We start from the raw sequence: 27,722 nt of genomic DNA, 5'->3' as shown, positions 1-27,722 counted from the left end.
CAGCCAGCCCTAATGCAGAGCAACTGTCTGCCAGTACAGGGGGGCATGGTTACAGCGGCCGCTCTATACACAGATCGGAGACTGAACCAGTGCCGGACTCCATAACTGAAACTGGAACGGGAGCGGGGAAGATTAATAAAGCAATTAACCCCATATTTACAAGTTAATAGCATTTTTTCTGGTGACAGGTTCCCTTTAAAGAGGAAAAAAAATCTGCCAAATGTGCTTTCCGGTCATCTCATCTTCGTAAAAAAATGAAGAAAAAAAAAAAGTAATAAAAACTTTATACATCCCTAAAACAAGCAACAAAACAAGCCCTTACATAGATCCATTGATTGAAAAACAACATTACATCTGAATGTGACTTTTTTCTTTTTTTTTTTTTACAAAGTTCTGAATTTTTTTACCACTTGAATAAAAACAAGAAATCGGTCTATGAACGTGTAAAATTAATTTTGTAAAACAAACCCCCCCCCCCAAAAAAAACAATGGGAAATTGTATTTTTTTCCACTATTTCATACCGCTTTTTCGCTCTTTCAGTACATTGTATGGTAAAATGTATGTAGTCATTCAGGCTATGTGCCCACGATGCAGAAATGCTGCATATTTTTTACGCTTCTCCCTGGCAGGAAAAAGGCATGTGTTTTTACATGCGTTTTTCCTACCAGGGACATGCGGAAATGAAGCGTTCTTCACATGCATTTCCGCAGGCGGGTTATCAAGAGCTTTTCCAAGCGATTTTAGCATCACTTGGAAAAGTGCTTGACAACTTGGTCACACTATATAAATCCATGCAACCGGCATGGATTTATATAGTGTGACCAAGTAATAGTTTAAAAAAAAAAAGAATAATGGTAAAAAATAAAAAATGAAGATTATTCCGATGGCCCCCGGTCCGTTCGGTCTCCCCAGTGTCTCGCGGTGGTGTGAGGACCTGCGATGACGTAATAGAGTCATGTGACCGGTCACGCGACCGCAAACGTCAGCGGTCGAGTGACCTGTCACATGGCTCAATGACGTCATGTCAGGTCTTCACACCACCGTGAGCCGCCCAACACATCGCACACATCGATGAGGAGGCCATCAGAAGGCAAGTATATATATTTTTTATTTTAAATGCTTTTTTTAGTTTCTATGGCACCCAGGTCTGGATGAGAGTCTCCTCTACTCCAGACCTGGGTACCATCTGCACATTGAACCGTGTGATATCCGCTTGTGCAGATGCAGTGATGCGGATGTCACACGGTCCAATGCAAGTCCATGGCGGCGATTACGCTGCGTGTCCGCAAAATTAATGGACATGCTGCGGATTGTTCCGCAATGATAATCTGCAGCATGTGCACAGCACATGCGGATTATCATTGGGGATCATGGGGCACGTATTACCAAGCGTTTTCGCTGCGGAAATTCCGCGGCAGAAACGCTTGAAAAACATAGTGGGCACGCAGCCTCAAAAATATAACTTGTCCCACAAAAAATAGCCTTTATTTGGCCATACTGACGTAAAAAAAAAAAAAAAGTTATGGCTCTTGAAAAGAGGGGAAAATGCAAACATTAAAATGAAAAATAGCTGCAGAGGGAAAGGGTTGAAAATTGCTTAAATAAAACATTGGCATTCTTTGCAGAATTGCATGTTATTGCAGGAATCCTGATAAATATGATGGAAAGTCTGCAACAGTGACGCTCCATCAAGTTAAGCACAGTGTCCTAAGTGGTAATGCCCATCATGGGCCACTGATGGGCTTCAGCATTTACAAATTTAACAGATAGAACTGTTTTATATGACAGGAAGTCCCTTATCGTTACGTAAGCGCTGCAGTTTGTCGCCCAGGGGACATAGTGCTTGGAGTGGTGGCTGCCAGGAGATGGGTTTTTTCCTTTGTTTTTTATTTTATTCAGCACAATTTAATTTTCACCATTTTGCTTCAATTTCTCTTATTTTACGTCGCAGATAGAAGTAATCCATTAAACCAGCAGTTTCTACAGCAGCTTTATACATAAACATTTATTGGCTCTTAATATGTTCGCATCAGGGAACTCTTGTATTTAATTACCAACGCTATAGGGTTTTTTTCTATAAAGAACCCTTCATTGTGCTGTTCCATTAATACATTTTCAGGACAAATTAAAGAGCATCTTTCAGTAGGTTTATGCTATGTAATCTAAGAGCAACATGATGTAAGGGTTAAGACCCTGATTAAACGTATATATCCCTTACTGGACTGCTGGTTGAAATATCAATACAATCAGTGTTTTATCAGCAGTAGATTATCACTACAGGACTGTCTCATGCCACGTAGTCCCCTTGCTCTATATAACCCCAACCCCTGCACTGATTGGCAGCTTCCTGTATACACTGTACATTGTCAGTAAGCTGCCAGTGATGTGGGTGGTGTTATATAGGACTCAGCATTCTGACCACTGCTACATCTACAGCAGAGGAAACCGGGATTATATGAAAATTACAGCATGCAGACCAGCAAGTGACATCGCTGGAAACAAGGTCTCAGTCCCTATATCATGCCATCAGATTATATAGCGAAAACCTGGTGATCGATTCCCTTTTACAAATTGGAAACTTATTTTCCTAGTCAATAATAGCAACAATAAGCTGTCAATTTACGGTACATATTTTAGAAGGAACAACAGGGAATTGCTCCATGTTTTTTACATTTTCTACTCCGTTGGAGCTTACATCTGAAGCCCTGGAAAACTCAATTTGGATGTTTGGCCTGACTGGGTTATTGACTGTTATGGTGCAGAGAGTCATTGTGTGCACTGTCTGATATCATTTTCGGCCGTATACACCTATTTGACAGACTTTAAGACGCAGTAGATACCCAAAAATGTCCAACAGAGCACAAAAGTGACTATGCACCATTAGTCAATGACCAAGTCACCACAAAATCGAAACAGTTTTCCAGGGCCTCAGATGAAAGCCCCAACTGAGCCAATGACCCAGGGCCTCAGATGAAAGCCCCAATGAGCCAATGACCCAGGGCTTCAGATGAAAGCCCCAATGAGCCAATGACCCAGGGCCTCAGATGAAAGCCCCAACTGAGCCAATGACCCAGGGCCTCAGATGAAAGCCCCAACTGAGCCAATGACCCAGGGCCTCAGATGAAAGCCCCAACTGAGCCAATGACCCAGGGCCTCAGATGAAAGCCCCAACTGAGCCAATGACCCAGGGCCTCAGATGAAAGCCCCAACTGAGCCAATGACCCAGGGCCTCAGATGAAAGCCCCAACTGAGCCAATGACCCAGGGCCTCAGATGAAAGCCCCAACTGAGCCAATGACCCAGGGCCTCAGATGAAAGCCCCAACTGAGCCAATGACCCAGGGCCTCAGGTGAAAGCCCCAACTGAGCCAATGACCCAGGGCCTCAGGTGAAAGCCCCAACTGAGCCAATGACCCAGGGCCTCAGGTGAAAGCCCCAACTGAGCCAATGACCCAGGGCCTCAGGTGAAAGCCCCGACTGAGCCAATGACCCGGGGCCTCAGATGAAAGCCCCGACTGAGCCAATGACCCGGGGCCTCAGATGAAAGCCCCGACTGAGCCAATGACCCGGGGCCTCAGATGAAAGCCCCGACTGAGCCAATGACCCGGGGCCTCAGATGAAAGCCCCGACTGAGCCAATGACCCGGGGCCTCAGATAAAAGCCCCGACTGAGCCAATGACCCGGGGCCTCAGATGAAAGCCCCGACTGAGCCAATGACCCGGGGCCTCAGATGAAAGCCCCGACTGAGCCAATGACCCGGGGCCTCAGATGAAAGCCCCGACTGAGCCAATGACCCGGGGCCTCAGATGAAAGCCCCGACTGAGTCAATGACCCGGGGCCTCAGATGAAAGCCCCGACTGAGTCACTGACCAGTTGGCTAAAACGCTGTATAAACATAGCTTCACAGGAAATACTCCATAAAGTTGCTACATTGTAGCAAGATGGCACCAGGAGCACGAGTCTGATCGGATAGTATACACACAAACATTAGGATTTTTATTTTTACGCCATTATTGCCCAACCATAGGTAATTATTCTGTTCATTCGGGATCACCAGGAATCATAATACACTTCAATTGGCATGTATTGTAAAAACACCCGACTCAGTCACAAAAGCCTTGCATCATCACCTTTCCTTAACTGATGACTAAAACCACCAGCTACAAAACATTGCTTTACTGCACTGTAAAGGCCAAGTAGGTTAATAGAATAGAGTTTACATGCGAGAATGTATACATAAAAATCTGGACCTACTTTTATGGTTTTGGTTTGAAGTCTTAGTCCATTCAAGGTATTGATGGCCTTCTCAGCATCCTTGGGGTCAATGTAGTTCACAAAACCATAACCCAAGCTTTGTCCTGATCAAAAAAAAAAAAAAGCCACGGTTTAGGACAAACTAAAACAGTCACTGCCTTATTGTGTAGGCATTTACCTAGCTCTACCATAAAACATGTTCATGTGTTTCCTACAGGCACTATTTTCCTTTTTTTTTCTTTTTTTTTTAAATATAAAGACAAGAGAAATTGTCATTACCAGATCCAGCTATGCTCACAGTGCATTTCTCAACTCTGTTTAACATATACTATAAAAGGCGTATATAATCAACATTTAACAGTGGCATCTGTCACCCATAGGCTGCAATTGGTTTCTGTTTAATGGATCACCTTTCAATAGCTTATTAGGAATCCATTGTCATAACATATAGATGCAAGCTGCCACCTTTCAGCAACCGTTCAACACAAGTCACCCATAGGCTAAAGGCATTTATTTAAGTACTGAAACATTTAGAACACAACTATTAAATGGCCCTTATGACTGATCCATACATTCACTAAGCGTATAAGGCGCTTAATTTTCTTTTTTTTCTTTTTTTTTTTTTTTTTTTTACAGAAACCTGAATCTAGAAGTTTGCAGTATTTTATACTCCATTTTTCGGAGTGTATGAACCTATGCTGTCAGATGGAGGTTCAAAAGGACATTCCTGGCCTCACACTGACTAATAGACCATTAGACTCGTTCATATATAACTGGAACATTCTCAACGTACCAACAAATCTGAAAGTAAATCCGTCACCAGGATTTTGCCACCTAATCTGAGAACAGCATAATGTAGGGACAGACATGGATTCCAGTGATGTGTCAAGTACTGAGCTGCTTACTATAGTTTTTATGAAATCACAGTTTTATCAGTAGATCATCATCACTAGAGAGCTAGTAAACCTGCTGCCATGTAGTCCTCCCTGTTCATGAGCTCTGTATAACCCCGCCCCCACCACTGATTGGCTGCTTTCTGTGTACACTGTACATGGGAAGTAAGCTGTCAATCAGTGCGGCAAGTGGGGTTATACAGCACTCAGCATTAAGGCAACTGCAAAATCTTCAGCAGATAAAACATTTATATCAAAATGACAGCAAGCAGCCCAGAAAGTGACATCGTTGGAATCAGGGGGTCTGCCCCTATATTATGCTGCATTCAGATGGGATAGCAAAAACCTGGTGACAGATTCCTTTTAAAGGGAAAGAAAAAGGCAATGTAAACCTAGCCTTACCAGTACTTCAACCATGCTGAGAACATTATACACGAAAAAACAAACAGAATATCAATTAACCAATTTATATAAACCAATTAAACTGGCATTAACACAAAATTGTTGAACAATGGTATTTGTGATTGAGTATGCGGGGTTTTCTCTACAGTTATTACCATTGTACAGAAATCTTACATAGAATAAATCCAGATATATATCCAATACTAATAGAACAATGACAAGAAAAAAAGTGTAACAAAGTTAATATGTACCAAAAGGGAAATATTCACCTGCATGTATACATAAACTAAATGACATTTCAGTAAGAGGCTACAGCAATCCCAGCCAACAGCACTGCCCCCTTTTTTAAAATCAACTTCAAGATGAAGATATGTTTGTGGCAATAAACACCGAATTCTCACAGGAAAACATAAGGCTTTAGACACAATCTATACGTGGAATATTTTCCCCCCAGTTTTTCATCCTAAGGCCACGGCCCCACTATCAGTATTTGGTCAGTATTTTTTCTCAGGAGTGGAAACCAAAACAAGGTGAGGAACAATCAGAGAAAAGGTATAATAGAAACAAGTCACCAATTCTGCATTTATCACCCACTCCTGGTTTTGGCTCCCACTCCTAAGAAAAAATACTGACCGAATACTGACCAAATACTGATAGCGGGGCTGTGGTCCAAGCCAAAAGTCAGTGGAAGAGAGATTTCACAGTTCTCAATTTGTCAGCCCCAAATCAATGGTCATCTGTTTTTGTTTTTTCATTTGAATTCTTCAAAGTCGATCAATGTTATCAATGATATATTATTCAATGATATCTTGCTATTTCCTGTCAGAATTTTACAAGGTATTTTATTATAAAGCAGGAAACCTGTCTTCTCAAATTAAACGCTATTCACATTGTAGTTTGTTAAATTCATTGTTCTCCCTCATAGGAGCAAAACATCAAAATTAATGTTAGTGCTAGATCTGTATATACAGTGGCATGTAAAAGTTTGGCACCTTCGTCAAAATTACTGTTATTGTGATTAGTTAAGCAAGTAAAAGATGAAATGTTCTCTAAAAGGCCTAAAGTTAAAGATAACAAATTTCCTTTGTATTTAAGGCAAAAAATATAGTAATTTTTTACACTTTAAAAATTACAAAAAGGAAAATGGGCCGATGCAAAAGTTTGGGCACCCTTGGAGATGTGTGCTCCGATAACTGACCAAGGTTTTAGACCTTAATAAGCCTGTTAGGGTTATGGCTTGTTCACTCAGGTATGTGTGGAGAAAAAAGGGCACAGAATTTCAGGAAAATTAAGTACGGGATCAATCATGCCTTGGGGTTGTGTTACAGCCAATGGCACGGGGAATATTTCACGGGTAGAGAGAACAATGGATTCAATGAAATTTTAACATATTTTAGATGCAAACTTAACACTTTGTAAAAAAGCTGAAGTTGAAAAGAGGATGGCTTTTACAAAATGGATAATGATCCTAAACACGCATCAAAATCCACAAGCTGAAGGTTTTACAATGGCCCTCAGTTCCCTGCTCTGAAAATCATTGAAAGTATGTGGCTCGACCTCAAAATAGCAGTACATGTAAGACCACTCCAGAATCTCAGAATTTACCATGGAAGAATGGATGAAAATCCCTCAAACAAGAAAGGAGACTCTTGGCTGGCTACAAAAAGTATTAACACGCTGTGATCCTTTCAAACTGGGATAATACTAGGCACTAACCATGCACGGTGCCCAAACTTTTGCATTTGCCCATTTTCCTTTTTGTAATATTTAAAAGATAAAAATTTAGATATATTTTTGCCTAAAATACAAAGGAAATGTATCATCTTTTACTTTAGCCCTTTGAGAGACCATTAAACATAATGACTGTCACAATTAATGAAAGACTTATTTTTTGTATGCTTGTTGGTGAACACTAGATGAAAAAGTCAGTTTTGTTCGTCCAACAGCACACATTGGATTTAGTGTCTCCTTAGTGTGGAGCAAACGTGCTGGGATAAGGAGTTATCCGAGCATGCTCGTATGCCAACAGTGTCTTCAGCGTGCTTTTAAAATATGTTCGCATTGTCGTGGCTGCATGTCTCACGCGCCACACATGCAGTGTATTAGGCAATCCCTGTATGTGTTGCTGGCTGTCTAACATGCAACCATGGCGACGTGAACAGATTTTTCGAGCACGCCGAAGATGCTCTGTTAGCAAACGAGCATGCTTGGATAACCTTTTAACACTATTGCCTCCACATTTATATTAAAAAAAAAAATAGGACAAGTCACATTCCGTTTCAGTTAATTATGCATCAGATTAGGGCATAGATTTATTTCTGAAATTAAGTCCCCATGTTGGAAGATACTGAAAAATTTGAGAATTTTAGATAAAATTTCATCCTGCATGAGTATCCCTATACATTTCAGAATTATTTTTTTATCATAATTATTAAAACTGTCGTTTTTACTGGACTGTATTACTGAAAGAACTATGTTTTTTTTTTTCAATCGATTTTTCTCCATTTAAAATTTTTTCACTATAACCTACATTTCTAGTTTTAGTTACACCCATGTATTTTGCATAAACCTTATCCTAGCTACTAGTGATAATGTATTAATTTTAGGCCTCATTCACACGTTCAGGTAAACACGTATGAGAAAAAATGGTAACAGTGTCATGAGTGCGTTAGTATGGGCTGTGTGTCCGTTTTTATCTTTAGTGTGTTGGTGTATGTACAGTGCGTGCTTTTACCATCAGCGTCTCATCAGTATTTTTCACTGATGGATAAATAAAGCTTCTTCTATCCTTTGCCATGTTAAATACATACACCACACGGGGTGGCACATACAGCACATGGATGGCATTATGTGTTTTTCATGGACCCACAGACTTATTTGCCCTTTTCATCCGTGATACCATAGAAAAACAGACGTGAAAAAAAACAGATACAACATGTAAATGTAATACGGACATCTGAATGAGGCTTCAGACGTCCGTGTTGAACCCGGTTTTAAATTTGCTTTTTTTCACAAAATAGAACACAAACCCATTATAATCAATGGTGCTATTCACATGTCCATGTTTTTTCACGGACAGTGTCCACGCAAAACTAAGGTAGACATATCTGGTTTTTCTCCGGTATCATGGATGAAAAGAGCCGATATAAGTCCAGGCGTCAGTGATAAACAGGCACAGCACAGGGATGGCATCAGGTGTCATCCCATGTGCTGTACATATATAACATTACAAAGGATAGGGGAAGTGATTTACTCATTTATCCATCCGTAAAAAATACTGATGACACACGGAGGGTTAAAAACGGATACACGGTTGACACTGGTACCATTTTTACACATACAGGTTTAAAAACGGAAGTGTGAATGAAGCCTTAGGCATAGCTTAAATTGTGTGATGTGCGCTTCAAGTATCGTGTTACCGGCTAGTGGTTTTATATATAAACATGCATTCATTTTTCTTCTAATAAAGACTCCAGTAAGATGAAGGTCTAAAGTTAAGTTTTCATAAAGTGTTTTTTGATACTATTTTCGCTGCGTAACACTGCATATTATTCCAGCAACGTGGATGGGATTTCTATAAATCCCATTCCTGCTGTGATTTTTTCTTTCTTAAATCTTTAACATGTCAATTCCTCTTGTGGGTATGCCAAGATTTATGTGCAGACTATTTCTATAGAATTAAATTACATGTGGAAAATCCATAGGTAAAACAAAGCATATGCATTTTCAATGCGTTTTCTGCAGTGGAAACAAATTAAAAACGCAAGTAAGCCACACATGACTATCACAGTTGTCAAATACAAGGAAGTAGCAAAATCAAGCAGCATAATTTTAACATGACATACCAAATAGAAAATGCAGCATAAAAAACACATGTATGAAATGTACTTACGAACAGAATGAAAAAAACAATTAACTAGGTTCACACTATAGGTGCAGAAATGCTGCAGAAAATTTACAACACCGGAAACTCATTAAATACTCACCCTGGGCATGTAGTCTAAAAAAAGGAATTTCAAAAGACTTACTATTGACCGCAATTGCAGATTAAAAGAGTTCTGATTCATATATTGGGAGATTAATGGGACAGACAACATGTCACGACACACTACGAGCAATTTGTCACCAGCACCTTTCAAAAGGGGTACTCCAGGGAGATAACTTTTTGTACTGTTACTGAACTCATACATTATAAAGATGAGATGGTCAGTGCAGTTATATGATCATTTTAACCCTTGCAATTCCATGTGACAGGATCTGTTCTTTCACTGCTCTCCCATCCCATCTGGTGATTACATCATACACTAAGTGCTGCTCCCCTCTAAGGTTAAGTGCACACATAGTGTTTTTTATGCGATTTTGCAGTGGTTTTTCTGAGCGGAAATGCATAAAAAAAGCTTGGTAATCGGTCTGCCAGCTACTGCAATGGCAAAATTGATGTGCTGTGCACATGTGGAAATTTCCGCTCAGGATTGCCATTGAGTTTAAAAACGCAGCATGTCCTTTCTATGTAGCGTTTCAGCAGCATTTCCCGTCCATTGACTTTAATTGAATCGAAGCAAATCTGCAGGTAAAATATTTATACCTGCAGATTTGCTGCATTTCAATTAAAGTCAATGGGCAGTGGAACGCTGCAAAAACACACGTGGTACCTGGGTCGGCAGAGGAGGACTAATACTCCCAACATCCAACCGCCGCTCCTGCTTATAATAGCGAGAGCGGCATGGGTGAGGGGAGGAGTAGTGTCCTCAACTGAGCGGGGGCTGTGCGCGGTTTAAAAAAAAAAAAAAAACACTATCCTCACCTATTCAGCGCCCCCCGATGTCCTCCCGGCGGCTGGCAGTGCACTGACAGGAGCGCACTCGCTCCCAGCAGTGTACATTGCTGTGCTGCCAGAACCTGGGGTCAAGTGAGCTCTCAGCAGAAGATCAGACGAGAGCTCACGTGACCTCACTTTACAGCACCAGTGCTGCATGGGAAAATTTTCAAGAATGCTAGTAGCCCTGTGAAGTTGAAACCACAGGGATGCTACAAGAAGTTGTGAGCAGGACATGCCCCCTCACCTCTGAATGCAGACAGGGAGCCATTATCAGGGGGCTGGTGTAACAAAAGCAGCTCCTCACTCCTCTGTCTGGGACATAACAGTGCGGAGTTACACACTACTGTAATCAGCAAATCTAATACAGTAGGTGTTTCTCTGCAGATAACAGGGGAGTGGCTACGCCCTCTCTCAGGCTGGCTGTTCCTTAAAAGGGGGGAAGCAGCACTATGTGTATGATAATGACCCAGATGAGAGGGGGGAGCAGTGAAAGAACAGATCCTGTCAAAAAAATTGCAAGGGTTAAAATGATCATATAACTACACTAACAATCTCGTTTTTATAGTGTATGAGTGCAGCAACAGAACAACTTTTTTTTATCTTCCCGGAGTACCCCTTTAATGCAATCCATGTATGGTTTTGACTGGAAGAGAAAGATCTCCTCACAAGACATGACCAAATATGTGCGCAAGTGTGAGAATTTGGACCCCATAGGAGTCTCCTCCACCTGCAGCGTAATAAACAGTCAAAAAAAAACTGCAAGTCAAAAGAAACTGAATGCTAACCAAAATAAATGTGAGTTTAATCCAGGTATGAACCATATTTCTTGTGGCGATAACTAAATGTCCCCACTGCAATGTCATGGGTGATACCAGAATATAGCTTTATGGCATTGCAACTAGCACACGAGCGAAAGAAAGACAAACTTGTTTTCATGAATTTTGAATAAACCATAAAAAAAAAAAAAAAAAAAAAAAACACACACCAGATTTGAGACCAATAGACCTTCTGCTTGTTTAGATGTCAATGTCTCCAGTGTAAAGTCTTGCAATATATTTTGGGATGTTTACCACCTGTTAAGGGCTCTAGCCAAAATCACCAGTGTCTCCCTTATTGGCCTTCCTAATGATCTCATTTTTTTCAAAATTCTTTATAGCACAAAACAGTTTTAAAAGTTCGATAAGATTCATTAAGAACAAAGGGAAACTCAGAGCAAACCCTGTCATAACACCTCGAGATCCCTCTCAACTAAGTGCTGAAATTTATCTACAGTCCATAAGAGCCTGTGATGGGTAAAAGGAGGGGTTAGAGATTTTACACTTGACATCTTGCAGGCCAATATGATTCTCCATAAAGTCTTCTTTATTATGTTCTTGAAAAATTCTTATAACAATCTGCTCTTCAAATGTGAGTTTTGTGCATCATTAATTCTGATATGTTGATATTGTTTGTCATTCGTTGAATTCTCGCTAAAAAAAGGTCTTTACCGTCAGCAGAATAGTTCTTAATAGGTAAAAATGGGAATTAAATTCAAACAATTCGATCCCTCTTTCTTGACCGACAGCTCAGTGGCTCGATGACAGTGAGTTGTCGTACCCATCATGCAATGGATTGCACTCTCCCCTTCGAGGGTATATACAAGTGATACCACTTCATATCAATAACTATTTAAAATCAGGTTTTTATGTTAAATACCATTTTTCAGTATGGTGAGTGGTGCTGTGAGCAATGACTAATCTCTTACTGTACTGCCTTTATGACTGAAAGTCAGCATTTCCCAGGAGTAAATAAGTTCCTAGTAGCTACACTTTCAGTTAAGTGGCCTAGCAGCAATGGAATGCTATTTACCTGCAGATTAAAGGGAACCTGTCACCAGGTTTGTCCCATATGAGATTAGACCACCACCTTTCAGCCCTCAAACAGAATTCTAATATGCCCCCGATTTGGCCTACAACAAAGGAAAAACACATACTCATCTGCAGGGTTGTCCGTTCCAATGGGCGTCACTAGTCTTGGTCCAAAGCCTCTTCTTTCGATGCAGTCTTCCTTCGTGTGGATGACATCCACATTCCACACCATCCACACAGTGTTCCCTGGCATCGCGCTGTTGCGAAGGCGTACATCTCTGACCTGACCAGGGCAGAGTAAAGTACTGCAGTGTGCATGCGCCGGGAAAGGTCAAAGTGTCCCAGCGCATGTGCACTGCAGTACCTTACTTTGCCTTGGTCAGAGCAGAGAATTATGCATGAGCAGGAGTGCAATGCCAGGGAACACGGTGGATGACGTGGACGGCATTCAAAGAGGGTAAGCACCGGACCAAGACCAGCATCGTCCATTGTTGCAAGCCAGATCAGGGGCATATATACAGCATGTTAGAATTCTGTACATGAGGGCTGAAAGGTGGTTGTCTTATTTCATTGCACAAACCCAGTGACAGGTTCTCTTTAACCTTATATCTGCAGGTGAACAGTGTTTTGCAAGGTGACAGGCTCCCCCTTAAGGGCTCATACCTACGTATATTTGTGAAAAAAAAAAAGTTCCAATATCTGGACCGAAAAAACGAGTGTCGTGTTTTTAATGTGTGAACAATTCAATTTTTCACACCTAGCATCCTATTTGCATCTGATTGTCATGTGTATGTGATCCGATTGAAATGTGATTTTAACATGGTCTTTTACATAAAGAATTCTTCTATGTAATTTACAGTTTTTCAAGGAAATATTTTTTACTACATACAAATCCATAAATATATATACAGTACAGACCAAAAGTTTGGACACCTTCCCATTTAAAGATTTTTCTGTATTTTCATAACTATGAAAATTGTACATTCACACTGAAGTCATCAAAACTATGAATTAACACATGTGGAATTATATACTTAACAAAAAAGTGTGAAACAACTGAAAATATGTCTTATATTCTATGTTCTTCAAACTAGCCACCTTTTGCTTTGATGGCTGCTTTGCACACTCTTGGCATTCTCTTGATGAGCTTCAAGAGGTAGTCACCGGAAATGGTCTTCCAACAATCTTGGAGTTCCCAGAGATGCTTAGCACTTGTTGGCACTTTTGCCTTCACTTAAAAAGGTCCCTTAGTTTGTTTCAGTAGGCTCCACAATCATGGGTAAGACTGCTGACTTGATAGATCTCCAGAAGGCAGTCATTGACACACTCGACAAGGAGGGTAAGCAACAAAAGGTCATTGCTAAAGAAGCTGGCTGTTCAGAGTGCTGTATCCAAGCATATTAATCAAAAGTTGAGTGGAAGGAAAAAGTGTGGTAGAAAAAGATACACAAGCTCGAGTCAATCCCCACTGACAACTAAAGACAGCAAGGGGAGACAGACCAGGGGGAAGTAGCTTAGCTTGAGTCGACTTCAGAGAGATGGCACACACATCCTCTTAGCACCAGAGAGGAAGTAAGAACTGCACTTGCTCCAAGCCTTCACAAGGGGTCATGTGAATATCACCGACACCTCTGTGCAGCAACCAGGAAGTATGCAAACACCCAGGCCTGATTGTCAAACAGAGCAGGAGGGAGGCAGCCGCTGGGTTCCAGAGTGAGACAGCTAAGGTGTCTGCAATGCCAAACAAAGGGATCTCCTGCAACCAACTGCAGGGCGACTGCCTGTCACATCTGACACACCCGTGACATGGGGGTCCCTCATAATTTTATTAACCAGCAGAGTGAAAGCTGACAGCTGTGAGTATATGTTTATAGCCTGGGAAGGGGGTAATACCCATGAAGGTTCCCATGCTATTAATATCAGCCCTTTACTGGCTATTAAAATAGGGGACCCCCAAAAAATTGAAATGGGGTCCCCTATTTTAACAACCAGCAAAAGCTAGGCAAACAGCTGGGGGCTGGTATTAATACCTAGTAAGGGACCTTGAATATTGGACCCCTCCCAACTACAAACATCATTTCTCAGCCGCCCCAGAAAAAGCACATCCATAGGATGAACCAATTCTGCAGCTTAGCTTCCGCTCTTCCCACTTGCCCTGGTGGGGTGGCAAGTGGGGTAATAGTGTTGGGGTTGATGTCAGCTTTGTTTTGCCAGCTGACATCAAGCCCAGGCGTTAGTAATGGAGAGGAGTCTACAAGACGCCCCCATTACTAACCCCATAGTCAAACAGTGAAATAAAACATTAACACCAAGAATAAAATAATTTCTTTGAAATAAACACAGACTACTTTAATAAATCTAAAGTAAACCAAAAACCTACTTACCGTTACACCCATTCCATTGAATCCCATGTCACCTGCAATAAAAATAAAATAATGCAACCTCATACCTCTCCGACGTGAAGAAAATAATCCATTTGTCCCACGACGGGTCTAGCTCTGCTACATCTAGATGGCAGGCTGCATTATTGCATGATGCGACTATCCAGCCTGCCATTCTGCATAGACAATGAGCGCACCTCATTGACTCGTAGTGACGTGATAAAGTTCAGGGGGGTTCATATCCAATGACCGCCGATAATCTCAATGAAGTCAGCGCGCACACTCACATCAGAAAATTACACAGTTGCAATAACACCGCTACAATCAGATTGATACTGCCTTCAGCTAGGAAAAAAAAAATCACAGAAGAGCTGTAACCCATTGAACAACATTAATCAGATTTTTTTTATAGGATTGCACGCGTCCATTTTCATGCAAATCAGTATGAGCTTTTAGTTCCGTTACTGCATCTGTGTAGGTTTTAGTCTTATTTGCTTTGGCATTTTAGAGTAAGGCATTTGAAAAGCTGTCTGGGGACTACGTTAGGTTCTCTCTAAAATGCCGCAGCGCAACAAAAACTTACACACAGCTGCAGTAACAGCTAAAATCAGATTGATGCTGCCTATAGTCTGAGATGCGAGGCAATACACGATTTTTTTCTCAGTCCAATTTCAGCTGAGTTGAGCTGAGCTGTAACCCATTGAATAACATTGTTCAGAGTACAATCTGATTGCACTTGTCAGTTTTTCACGCAGATGGGTACGAGTCCTAAGACTCCTACTTCCCTTTGGGCACATTGACATTAGCAGAAATAGACTGGCTCTGCCTACCTTATGTATTAGGTTGCATCACTAACAACCGGGGGACAGTTTACATGCTCCAAATGACATGACAGGTTCCCTTTAACCCCTTTCCGACAACGTCAGTAATAGTACGTAGCTGTGCCCTGGGACTTATGGCCCAGCTACGTACTATTACGCGTGCGGCAATCGCGCCCGCACACAAGTGCTGCGGCGCGATCGCCGCCGGGTGTCAGCTGATTGTCACAGCCGACACCCGGTATTATGTGCAGGGAGCGGTCCCACACCGCTCAGCACATTAACCCCCGCAATGCTACGATCGAAGTCGATCCCAGCATTGCGGTGGCAAGGGGGGAGGTGATCAGCTCTGGTGCCGGCGTCCTGTGGCATCTGCGGCTGCTTCTGGATGTGGTCATGACGACCCGATGTAGTCATGACAACATCCGGGTCACCAGAACGTTACTTTGGTCATGTGCAGTGCATGACCAAAGTAATGCCTCCCCTGAGTGCAGCGCTGACGGGCTGCATAGCATACGGAGCTGCTGCAAAAAGTGAAAGTCCCATAGTGGGACATAGTGTAAAAGTTAAAAAAGTAGGAAAGTGAAAAAAAAATCTAAAAAAAATTTGTAAAAGTATAAAAAAAATTCCCAAAAAATAAATATTATGGGTTAAATATATTTATGAAAAAAATAAAATAAACCAATAAAAGTACTCATATTTAGTATCGCCGCGTCCAGAACGACCTGACCTATAAAACTGTTCCACTAGTTAACCCCTTTAGCGTACACTGTAAAAAAAGAAAAAAAAAAAACGAAGCAAAAAACAATGCTTTATCATACCGCCAAACAAAAAAGGAATAACAAGCAATCAAAAAGACGAATGTAAATAAAAATGGTACCGCTGAAAGCGTCATCTCGTCCCGCAAAAAACAAGCCGCCATATAGCTCCATCATCCGAAAAATAAAAAAAAGTTATAGCTCTTAGAATAAAGCGATACAAAAAAAAAAAAAATTCTAGAAAATAGTTTTTATTGTGTAAAAGAACCAAAACATAAAAAACTATGTACAGTGCATTGGGAAAGTATTTTGCCCCCTTGAACTTTTCTACCTTTTGCCACATGTTTGGCTTCAAACAAAGATATAAAATTCAAATTTTTGGGGGAAGAATCAACAAGTGGGACACAATCGTGAAGTGGAACGAAATTTATTGGATATTTTAAACATTTTTAAACCAATTAAAAACTGAAAAGTGGGGCGTGCAATATTATTCGGCCCCTTTACTTTCAGTGCAGCAAACTCACTCCACAAGGTCTGTGAGGATCTCTGAATGATCCAATGTTGTCCAAAATGATAAATAGAATCTACCTGTGTGTAATTAAGTCTCCGTATAAATACACCTGCTCTGTGATAGTCTCAGGGTTCTGTTTCAAGTGCAGATAGCATCATGAAGACCAAGGAACACACCAGGCAGGTCCGAGATACTGTTGTGGCGGATTTGGATACAAAAAGAGTTCCCAAGTTTTAAACATCTCAAGGAGCACTGTGCAAGGGATCATATTGAAATGGAAGAGTATCAGACCACTGCAAATCTACCAAGACCCGGCCGTCCCTCTAAACTTTCATCTCGAACAAGGAGAAGACTGATCAGAGATGCAGCCAAAAGGCCCATGATCACTCTGGATGAACTGCAGAGATCTACAGCTGAGGTGGGAGAGTCTGTCCATAGGACAACAATCAGTCGAGCACTGCACAAATCTGACCTTTATGGAAGAGAGTCCAGAAGAAAGCCATTTCTCAAAGATATCCATAAAAAGTCTCGTTTCAAGTTTGCCACAAGCCACCTGGGAGACACACCAAACATGTGGAATAAGGTGCTCTGGTCAGACGAATCCAAAATCGAACTTTTTGGCCACAATGCAAAACGATATGTTTGGCGTAAAAGCAACACAGCTCATCACCCTCAAAACACCATCCCCCACTGTCAAACATGTTGGTGGCAGCATCATGGTTTGGGCCTGCTTTTCTTCAGCAGGGACAGGGAAGATTGTTAAAATTGATGGGAAGATGGACTGAGCCAAATACAGGACCATTCTGGAAGAAAACCTGTTGGAGTCTGCAAAAGACCTGAGACTGGGACGGAGATTTATCTTCCAACAAGACAATGATCCCAAACAAAGCAAAATCTACAATGGAATGGTTCAAAAATAAACATATCCAGGTGTTAGAATGGCCAAGTCAAAGTCCAGAACTGAATCCAATCGAGAATCTGTGGAAAGAGCTGAAAACTGCTGTTCACAAACGCCCTCCATCCAACCTCAATGAGCTCGAGCTGTTTTGCAAGTTAGAATGGGCAAGAATTTCAGCCTCTCGATGTGCAAAACTGATAGAGACCTACCCCAAGCGGCTTGCAGCTGTAATCGCAGCAAAAGGTGGCTCTACAAAGTATTAACTCAAGGGGGGGGGGGGAGAGGGGGCGAATAATATTGCACGCTCCACTTTTCAGTTTTGAATTTGTTAAAAAAGTTTAAAATATCCAATAAATTTCGTTCCACTTCACAATTGTGTCTGACTTTTTGTTGATTCTTCCCAAAAAAATTAGAATTTTACATCTTCATGTTTGAAGTCAGAAATGTGGCAAAAGGTAGAAAAGTTCAAGGGGGCCAAATACTTTCACAAGGCACTGTAAATGCGGTACTGCTGCAAAACGTACTGACCCGAAGAATAAATCTGCCTCAATTTTACCACACGCAGAGCGGCATAAAAAAAACCACCATAGAAACAATTCCGGAATTGCTGTTAATTTATTCTGCCTCCCAAAAATCGGAATAGAAAGATCAAAAAATGTCACATGCCCGAAAATGGTACCAATAAAAACATCAACTTGTCCCGCAAAAAACAAGCAGTCACATGACTGTCGGCCAAAATATGGAAAAATTAAAGCTCTAAAAATATGGCGATGCAAAAATTAGTCTTTGCAAAAAAAAAGGCGTCTTTTAGTGTGTGACAGCTGTCAATCAAAAAACCCGATCTGAATCTGGCATCGCACCAACCTGAAGAATAAAGTAGTCTAATAATAATTATACCACACAAGGAACGGTGTAAAAAAATAAACTCTAGGGTTAAGGTTGTATTAGGGTTGGGGCTAGGGTTAGGGTTGGAATTTTTTCAAAAGTGAAAAAAAAAAAAAAAACTACGACGATATGGCGACCAGTGTTGAGCGCAAGTGCTTGCTACTTGAGTTTTCATCGGGTGCTCATGTATGCACCGAGTACCGTGGGTGTTCAAGTGACATGCTTAAGTCTCTGCCCCAAATGATTCGCGGCCAAAAAAAAACGTAGCTGGGATCGCCTACCATGCACGAGCAATGCGAGGCAGGGACTCTAGCATGTTACTCGAGCACCCGTGATACATGGTGCATACCCAAATACCCAATGCAAACTCAAGTAGAGAGTACTTGCGCTCAAGACTAATGACAACTTATTCAATATGATGACCTAATGTTATCAAATTCTGTTGTATCTCTAGATTCAAAATGTACACTATACCCCTTGATAAAATTCTTGAGGGGTCTAGTTTCCAAAATGGAGTCAATTGTGGACGGTTTCCACTATTTAGGCACATTAGGGGTTCCTAAAATGCGGCATGCATCCGCTCTCGATTCCAGCCAATTTTGTGTATTTTCCCCACATATGGGGTTATTGGCATACTCAGGAGAAATTGCACAACAGTTTTTAGGTTCCAGTTTCTCCTTTTACCCTTGTGAAACAAAAAAATTTGGGGCTAAAAGATTATTTTTGTGGAAAAAGTTAGATTTTTTTTATTTTCACGTCTTCATGTTATAAACTTCTATGAACCACCTGGGAGTTAAAGGTGCTCACCACACATCTAGATAAGTTCCCTGAGGGGTCTAGTTAACAAAATGGTGTCACTTGTGGGGGAGTTTCCACTGTTTAGGCACATCAGGGGCACATCCACTAATTATTCAAGCAAATTTTACATTCAAAAAGTCAAATGGCACTCCTTCCCTTCCGAACCCTGCCATGCGCCGAAGCAGTGGTTTTCCCCCACATATGAGGTATCTGCTTACTCAAGAGAAATTGCACAACAAGTTGCATGGTGCAATTTCTCCTGTTACCCTTGTGAAAATGCAAAATTGGGGGCTGAAAAACATTTTTTGTTGAAAAAATGTGAATTTTATTTTTACGGTTCAATGTTATAAACTTCTGTTTAGCACCTGGGAGTTCAGGGTGCTCACCACACATCTAGATAAGTTCCCTAAGGGGTCTTGTTTCCAAAATGGGGTCACTTGTGGGGGGTTTCCACTGTTTAGGCACATCAGGGGCTCTCCAAACGCAACATAGCGTCCGCTAATTATTCAAGCAAATTTTACATTTTGGTGTGCTCAGCTTTCCTTTTCTTTTTTTTTTTTTTTTTTTTTTTTTTTTTTTTTTTTACTGTTGCTGTGACTGCAACTGCCATGGGCTGTTAGACAGCTGTGACACATGCAGAGATTGCATGTCAAACAGCCATGACAGTTGCAGTCACAGCAACTGTAAAAAAAAAAAAAAAAAAAGAAAAGAAAAGCTGAGCACGCCAAATACTCGGCGTGCACTCGAGCGTGCTCGCCGAAAGTTACTGAAACATACTCACTCGACACTAATTAGTATTCCTAGTTAGACTTTTTGGGGAAAGCATCAGGTTGGATTTCTTGTAATTTGTCAGCCAGCCAAATTGCAAAATTTTCTAAATTTTCGCCAAACTTGTTTTTTTCACAAATAAACACAAGTGATATTGAAGAAATTTTACCACAATCATGAAGTACAATATGTCACGAAAAAACAATCTCAGAATCAGGGGGATCCGTTGAAGCGTTCCAGAGTAATTACCTCATAAAGTGACAGTGGTCAGAATTGTAAAAATTGGCCTGGTCATTAACGTGCAAACCACCTTGGGTTGTAAAGGGGTTAAAAGTATTGGCCAAAAACAGAGTCTCCTCCCAAAAGTAAGAGTTACACTTTTGTTGACAAGTTTCAAGCTCTGTGCCCCTCTTACTAAAAGATTGGTGATATAGCATTGTCTCTCTTCAGGAGTATGGTTTCTTAGTTCGGAGATTGCCAACATGCATTGTGTAACAAATAATGCTCCCTGAGTTAAAAGCTCCTCTCCAGAAGGAAGAATCCTTCCTCTACAGCTATGTTTTAAAAGCAGATACCCTAGAAGTCAGTGTCTTGCCCTCACAGGTTTAAAAAAAAAAAAAAAAAAGAAAAGATTTTTACAGGTTAAAGAACCTGTCGCCTTAAAAAAAAAAAAAAAAAAAAAAAAAAAAAAAAAATTCTACTGTTAATACAAGCGCAGTTACAGGAAAAAAAATATACTCCCCGCAGCCGCTCGCTTCCAGTCTTCAGGGTGGTGCAGCGAGCTGTTAGTCACCATTGTGAAGAATATTGGAGATATAATTCCATGTCAATCATTGTATCCTATTTGGCAGAGGATTATAAAGCCCCCTTCAATGTGCAGTTGTAACAGGATGCCGGGCAGCTGCAGGAGGGAGAGGGGTCAGGAGACTGTGTGACAAATATCACACCTCTTAACTCAGATCAAAGGGCCTGTTGCCATGTGATTTTCTCAAGTCAACCTCCAGGACAGCACCAAAGGGGGGTACTCCCCATACTCTAATAGGGAGAGGAAACAGAGGTCAAATAGCCCCCCCCCCACTACTTCCGGTCTCCAGTGTTTTTTTTTCTCAGTCCCTATGGGGCATGAGGAGGTCCTCCTGCGGTGCTCTCTTTGCCGGCGACAGACGCTGCATTCCTCTTACCTTATTATCGGGCAGCTAAGGACTATTGCTTTGGCCTTTGCCTCCGAGATGCTGCTTCTGTGTCCCTGGGATTCAGGACTCTTCTGCCCTTCCTGCGCTTTCGGGTAAAGCAGGGCGGCATGAGCTGTGGGCCTCGTTAAGCTCCCCGACTCTCCTCCTTCCTTCTCCTCAGTGTGCTAAGCTGGGGGCGGTAACTGGAAGTGGCATCGGATGCAGGCGCAAATTTATGACGTCACTTCCGGTTGTGTTCCATTGTGGAACGCACCGCTGGAGCACCCGACGGGAGCGCATTAATGGTGCTGGCGAGCTTTAGTTGCCCTTTGCCGAGGCCCAGGTTCTTTCGGTGGGGCTCTGTAGAGCAGCGCACCGATAACCTGGGAACGTCTGTGATGTGGCATTCCTGAGACCTGAGAGGGGGAGGTACATCCTATCAGGATGCTGCTCTGGGATCTCGCTTCCTATAAAGGAGCCAGATGGAAGACCCCACAAGGTAGGACCTTGCTATAATGGAGGGTGATCGTACTTCGTGCTCTGCTTCTGCAGAATCCAGCGCTATCCCGGGCCCAGTAAGTACCTGGTGTGACGATATAGCTTAAAATCTTAATTAGCCAGACTATTTCATTTGTTAATCCAAGAGAAATACCTTATTGTGTTTAAATAGAGATTGCTGGCTGTGTTGTATTAATGTTCTTCTTGCTCGTCAGTTTATGTACACTAATTTAACTTGTAAAGTGTCCAGCATTCCACTAATCTCATTAGTATCTCAGGAGCCTCTAACCATTGTTCAAAAAAATAGTCTAGGCCCTTTGTCTAAGTGTTGAATGAAGATCTGGTGGAGCTTTCACCACAGGGAGTCTCACATGTAGACCCAGGTGATGTGGTCGACCTGAGAAAGATACCTCCACTAGTGCACACTTAGCTTTTGGGGGAGGAGGGTGAGAGCAGTTCTGCCATTCTGGAGGCTGAGCCCAGAGAAGCAGAAGGGACATATGTTTTTTGTAGCAGTCGGACTTAAAACAGAGATTGGAGAAAGACTTTACAAGGAGAATCGGACATCCTTTAGAACAGCAGATGGATTGCATGGCATTGCCCAAAGAGACACGGATTTGAATTCTATATGATTCTAGCCTAAGGGTAAGGCCCTGACTGGAAAGATTCAGATCTGCTCCATTGACTATCAGAGAGACATGGATACATATTGGGGAGACCAGGGTGGGACGAAGTCACCTGGCCCCATGGATATGTTTGGGGTTGCCAGGAGGGACCCACCGGTCACCTGGAACTCATGGAGACATTTGGAGAAGCCAGATTGGGACCCACCGGTCATGTGGCCCCATGGAAATTTGGAAATTCTCGGAGAGGCCAGATTGTGACCCTCGGGTCTACTGGTCTTGTACCTCGATGGACTGCTAGCTTCCTTCTCTCTGTGAGGGCCCACCAGAAGCGGAGGGCCACTGGTTGAGATAGTCAGCCCTGGACGTCTCCAAAGTCGCAGCTGTTCTATCCCAGGCGGACGGGTGAGACTGTGTAATGTTGTACCATCTTGGGTTTTTGCTGGGACAGTTCTATGTGTTTTTCTGCTTGGTGGTTCAAGAAAGTATTGCCACGCTGTTTTACCCTCATCCTGTATTGTCTGCGTAGCGTTAGACCCATGGAAGTCCCCGAGTCTGCACACCTGGCTTTGGGGGTCTCTATCTTTGGAGCAGGATGTTCCTATTGGGATCTATACTTAGCCCATCACTCCATTTATTTTAGGGAGACAAGGATCCTGCTCCAAAAAGCAAAGACAGTGTCCCATAAATGTGCCATTTGTCTTAAGAAATGGCCGCCTTCCTACAAAAAACGCCTGTGCCAAAAATGCACGGATAAAATTGTCAAAGAACAACCCTCCCTCATAGAGGACTTAAAGGGATTGGTTTGCCAGGAGGTCCAGTCATCAATGGCCTCTTTTTCTCCATCTTTCTCTGTAACCCCTTCAAAATCTAAGAGTAAGTTGTGTAGAGGAACAATCTGACTCCCAGGAAGATCTGGAATTCTTATCTAACGAATGGTGGGAAAATGAAGGTGTCTTACGGGCTGACCAGTCCAAAAGCAGTAAAAAATACTAATGTTCATCAGAAAACATGGAGGAACTTCTTGCAGCAGTAAGAACCACCATGAATGTAGAGGAAGAAGAAACTACTCAAAACACAATTCAAGATGAAATGTTTGGCGGTCTTAGAACGCAAAAGAAGTTGGTATTCCCATTTCATGAGAACATATATAAATTAATACTTGCTGAGTGGAAACTTGCAGAGAAACTTACACAGCTAAAAGAAAGATTCCCTCTAGAGGAAAACATATACAAATAATGTACAGAAGTACCAAAGGTGGATATTCAGGTAGCAAAGGTGGCAAAAAAGACTACCTTACCATTTGAGGATTCTTCCCAGTTGTGCGATCCCATGGATGCAAAATAGTCTGTTGAAAAATCTTGGGAGACCTCAGCGGCGTTATGAAATGCAAATGTGGGGTCTACCTGCATAACAAGGTCAATGTTCAAATGGCTACAACAACTGGAAGAAAACCTTAGTGCAGGTACCCCAAGAGAGCAGATATTGGAATCCATACCCCTTTTACAGAATGCTACGCGATTCCTAGCCGATACTTACTCTGGATCAGTGAGAATGACGACCAGATCATCAGTACTGTTGAACTTAGCGAGACGTACGCGATGGCTGAAGTTATGAAATGGAGATATTGCATCAAAAATCAAAATCTGCTCCATCACCTTCAAAGGGGATTGATTACATGTTTGGGCCAGCCCTGGACAAGTTATTAGAAAAAGCAACAGACAAGAAGAGATCGCTGCCAGACCTAAAATAACCAAGAAACGATCCTTTCGTCCCCTACAGGATCAAACCTTTTCATATAGAGGGAAAGGAAAGGACAGACTCTGGAGCTACCCTGAAGGAGGTGGAGGCAGGAACCTCTTTCTCTCACCGGGACAACGTCAAGGAAAACAAGTACGTCGTGGGGTGGGATTTCCAAATTCCTCTCCCAGTGGCAAAATATTGCAAAAAATCTGAGGGTTCTACAATCCTCCCAGAATGGGGTAAAAATAGAGTTCTCCTCCAAACTTCCACAAATCCTGAAGGTAACTACCCTGTTATCTCAGGAATTATGAAGCGCCTTGTCATCAAATCTCCAGAACCTGCAAGGGTGGTGTCCCCAGTACCAAGAAGAGATTGGGGAACAGGACACTATTCCTGGGTGTTCCATATAAAAAAAACAAACGGAACAGACAGAATGATAATAAATCTAAAGCCCCTGAATATGCACATAACATACAAGAGGTTCAAAATGAAATCATTAAAGACAACCATTCCATTGATAGGAGAAAACTGATGACAACCCTAGACCTTCAGGATGCCTACTATCATATTTCTAGTCATCCAACACATCGAAGGTATGTGAGGTTTGCAGTGACCCAGGGACGTCGAATACTTGATCATCAATTCAATGTGCTCCTTTTCGGCATCTCTTCTGCTCCTCAAATTTTCACCAAAATAATGGCAAAGGTAATGGCATCTATCAGAAACAAAAACATTTGTTGTACCTTACCTAGACGGCCTTTTACTGATAGGTCAATCAAAAGTAATCCTCGGAAGACAAATACAAGGAGTCCTAGATCTTCTTATATCCTTGGGGTGGCTGACGACTTCGATCGCAGCATTGCGGGGGGGGGTTAATGTGCCGGGAGCGGTGCAGGACCGCGCCCTGCACATTGTCACAGCTGGTACTATCAGCTGACAACCGGGGGCGATAGCGCCCGCACAGCCTGTGTGCGCGGGTGCGATCGCCATGACGTACCAATACGGGTCAGGCTCTTAAGTCCCAGGGCACAGACGCGTATTAGTACGTCATGGGCTTTAAAGGGGTTAAGCCATGTGTACATGTGTTTTTGCTGCGCCGATTTGTTAACAAAACCTGAAACCAGGGCTGTGGCGTCTAAGCCAAACCTCCGACTGACGCCTCAATTTCCATGATACCGACTCCATGACTCCCTCATACATGGCTCATGTTTAAGTGATTAAATTTACTGTAGTACAGACTCATCTCAGCTAAAATTCTAGACCCTTAGATCAGGAATAGGACAGACATTTATAGGACATTTCATAACTTTCCCAAATTCTTATGAAAAAAATATTCCCAACAAACTGCATTGAACTACTGTACCCAATTTATTATATATTTTAGGAGTCAGTTCATTTTATATTGACTCCACAGCCCTGCCTGAAACAAAACCTGATGTCAACAAAGTGAATGAGAAACCTGAAGTGTCATGCACATGTTGAGTATTTTTTTTCCAGATTTGGTGCAGAAAAGAAGCTGCAGCATGACAATTATCTGTTTTTGCCTGCATTTTTCACCCATTGAATGCATTGAAAAAAATGCAGGTAAAAAAAGAGGCATAAACAACGTTTTTGAGACTTCAATTTCCTGCCAAGAGGTGCAGAAATGGTGCAGAAATTTCTACACACAAAATACTCAACGTGTGCACATACCCTTAGTCGTGCCAGGGTTGTGGAGTCGGAGTCGTGGAGTCGGAATTGGTATAAAATGGACCGACTCCAACTCCTAAAATCTATAATAAATTGGGCTTCCCTCAGACATGCATGTATGGCTTGTCTGAGCGTACATCTTTATTCCAACTTGAAGACAAACATTTCCCTGAACAAGGGATAAATAAAAATTCCTTACACCGCAATCAAGTGCTGCCAAACATATGGAAAATAAAAATAAACTTATTTTAATGGAGTTACACGTTTCAGAGCTGGTCCAGCCCTTTCCGCAGGCATAGGCATATGAACAAGGGATAAAGCATGTTGAAATCTAACATGTCAGGCATTCATCCCCTCTCCCCAACATCTATCAGTCACATTTGAAACATGCACCAATGATTAAATTGGTGAAAAGAAACATGCTAAAAGTGGAACAAAGTTGGTACTGTGAAATATATAGTTAGACAAATGTCAGTTTTATTTAAAGGGTAAAATCTTTGCACTTACTATGGGCTTATGAATTTGCAGATGCAGTTAAACAAAACTATCTTGAAATGTAAAGAGGTTTCAATAATCCAGTAGAATATATATGGTTAGAATTTTTTTTTAAGTTCAAAACCGTTTAATACGTAATGCTATATTGACTAAGGATAACTATGATTATATTCCTATTGAATAACCATTGCTCTGGATATGCACATCAGTATTTCTGAGCGACGACAGGCACGACTAGCAGTGAAAATACTGAAAGTTCTGTTTATTATTGAAAAAAAAAAAAACTTAAAATTGCTAGAATGCCACATGTCAAAAAAAAACAAAAAAACAAAAACAAACCATGTTTACTTTTTAAAGAGAACCTGCCGGCAAAATTTAGCTATGTAAAATAAAGACATGGCCATAATCGTGCTGTTATACCAATTAAATCGATACATTTCGTGAAGAAATCCACTTTATGGTTCTGGTTTAATCAGCATTTGAATTTTTCTTGTAATGAGATTTTGGTGCTCAAGGGTGGGTCTGTCGGGAGGGTCTTCTGCTTCGGCCCTCTGCCTGACCGTCTATCAATGACCAGTCACTGATTTTTCATGGAGAGGTCATTGAGCAAAGATCTCAATCTGCACGTGCGCCTCCACCGGCGACATTTTACAGAAGACCAGCTGTGAAATCAAACTGCACTCGGGCTGCCCACTCCAATGATGGCTCGAGCACAAAATTTTAAACAGGAGGCAGGTTACTAAAAAAAAAAAAAAAAACAGTGGCCTTTCATTGAAACAGGAGGCAGGCCGAGGGGCCGCAGCAGGAGAAGACCCTACCCACAGCCTTGCCCATGTACTGAAAGCTCATTACAAGAAAACTTAAAACCGCTGATATTACCATGAAGTGGATTTATTCACCAAAGGTATCCATTTAATCATAACATTGCCATTACAGCCATGTCTATTTTATTTTGCCTGATCCTGCTGACAGGTTTTATTTACCTCACACTTAAAAATATATATCAAACACTTTTTATTTAAAATATCCCATCCTCCTCAGTCAAAGTACCTTTCATTCCACCTTCATGTCTTCCAATAAGTAAAAAGGTCAAAACATCACATTTTTAAAACAAGCAGATTTTCCTCAATCTAGTAATGTCTCCAAACTGAGAACCCTCTAAACTACAACGATTTATTCATGCCAATATAAGTCAAACACAAATGCACAAGGGAAAGTACAGTAATATACATAAAGTCCACATACCTTCTATTTTAGGAAATGCCAGTTTGTAAATCCGCAAAGCATGGCAGAAAAGAAAATGCAGGTAAATCAGCAGAAGGGGACATATTTAGAAATACACAATTTAAAGAAAGAAACATGCATTGTAATGCATGTGTCAAATCATACTTTACATTGTGGGGAATTAAAAAAAAGTAATGCCTTTAACTTCATTTAAGTAATTTCGGATTACATAAGGCTTGGTATACAC

At 41.6% G+C, this 27,722-nt stretch overlaps 1 protein-coding gene across 14 annotated transcripts in view; it reads right to left on the bottom strand.

Annotated features, from left to right (window-relative positions):
- Nucleotides 1–27,722, bottom strand: part of ELAVL2 (ELAV like RNA binding protein 2) — a 167,195-nt gene that overhangs the window by 79,449 nt on the left and 60,024 nt on the right. For all 14 annotated transcript variants that reach the window (XM_073667128.1, XM_073667102.1, XM_073667095.1 and 11 more), the window contains one exon: nucleotides 4,254–4,357. In XM_073667128.1, coding sequence (XP_073523229.1) covers nucleotides 4,254–4,357 — 104 coding nt within the window. The remainder of the gene's footprint in view (nucleotides 1–4,253; nucleotides 4,358–27,722) is intronic.

This window comes from Phyllobates terribilis, unplaced genomic scaffold (genome assembly GCF_046119375.1).
Source record: "Phyllobates terribilis strain yellow unplaced genomic scaffold, ASM4611937v1 Scaffold_1__5_contigs__length_1240528914, whole genome shotgun sequence".
NCBI classification, from domain to species: domain Eukaryota; kingdom Metazoa; phylum Chordata; class Amphibia; order Anura; family Dendrobatidae; genus Phyllobates; species Phyllobates terribilis.
Note: the sequence above shows the minus strand (reverse complement) of the source record. Positions and strands in the feature narration are given on the sequence as shown.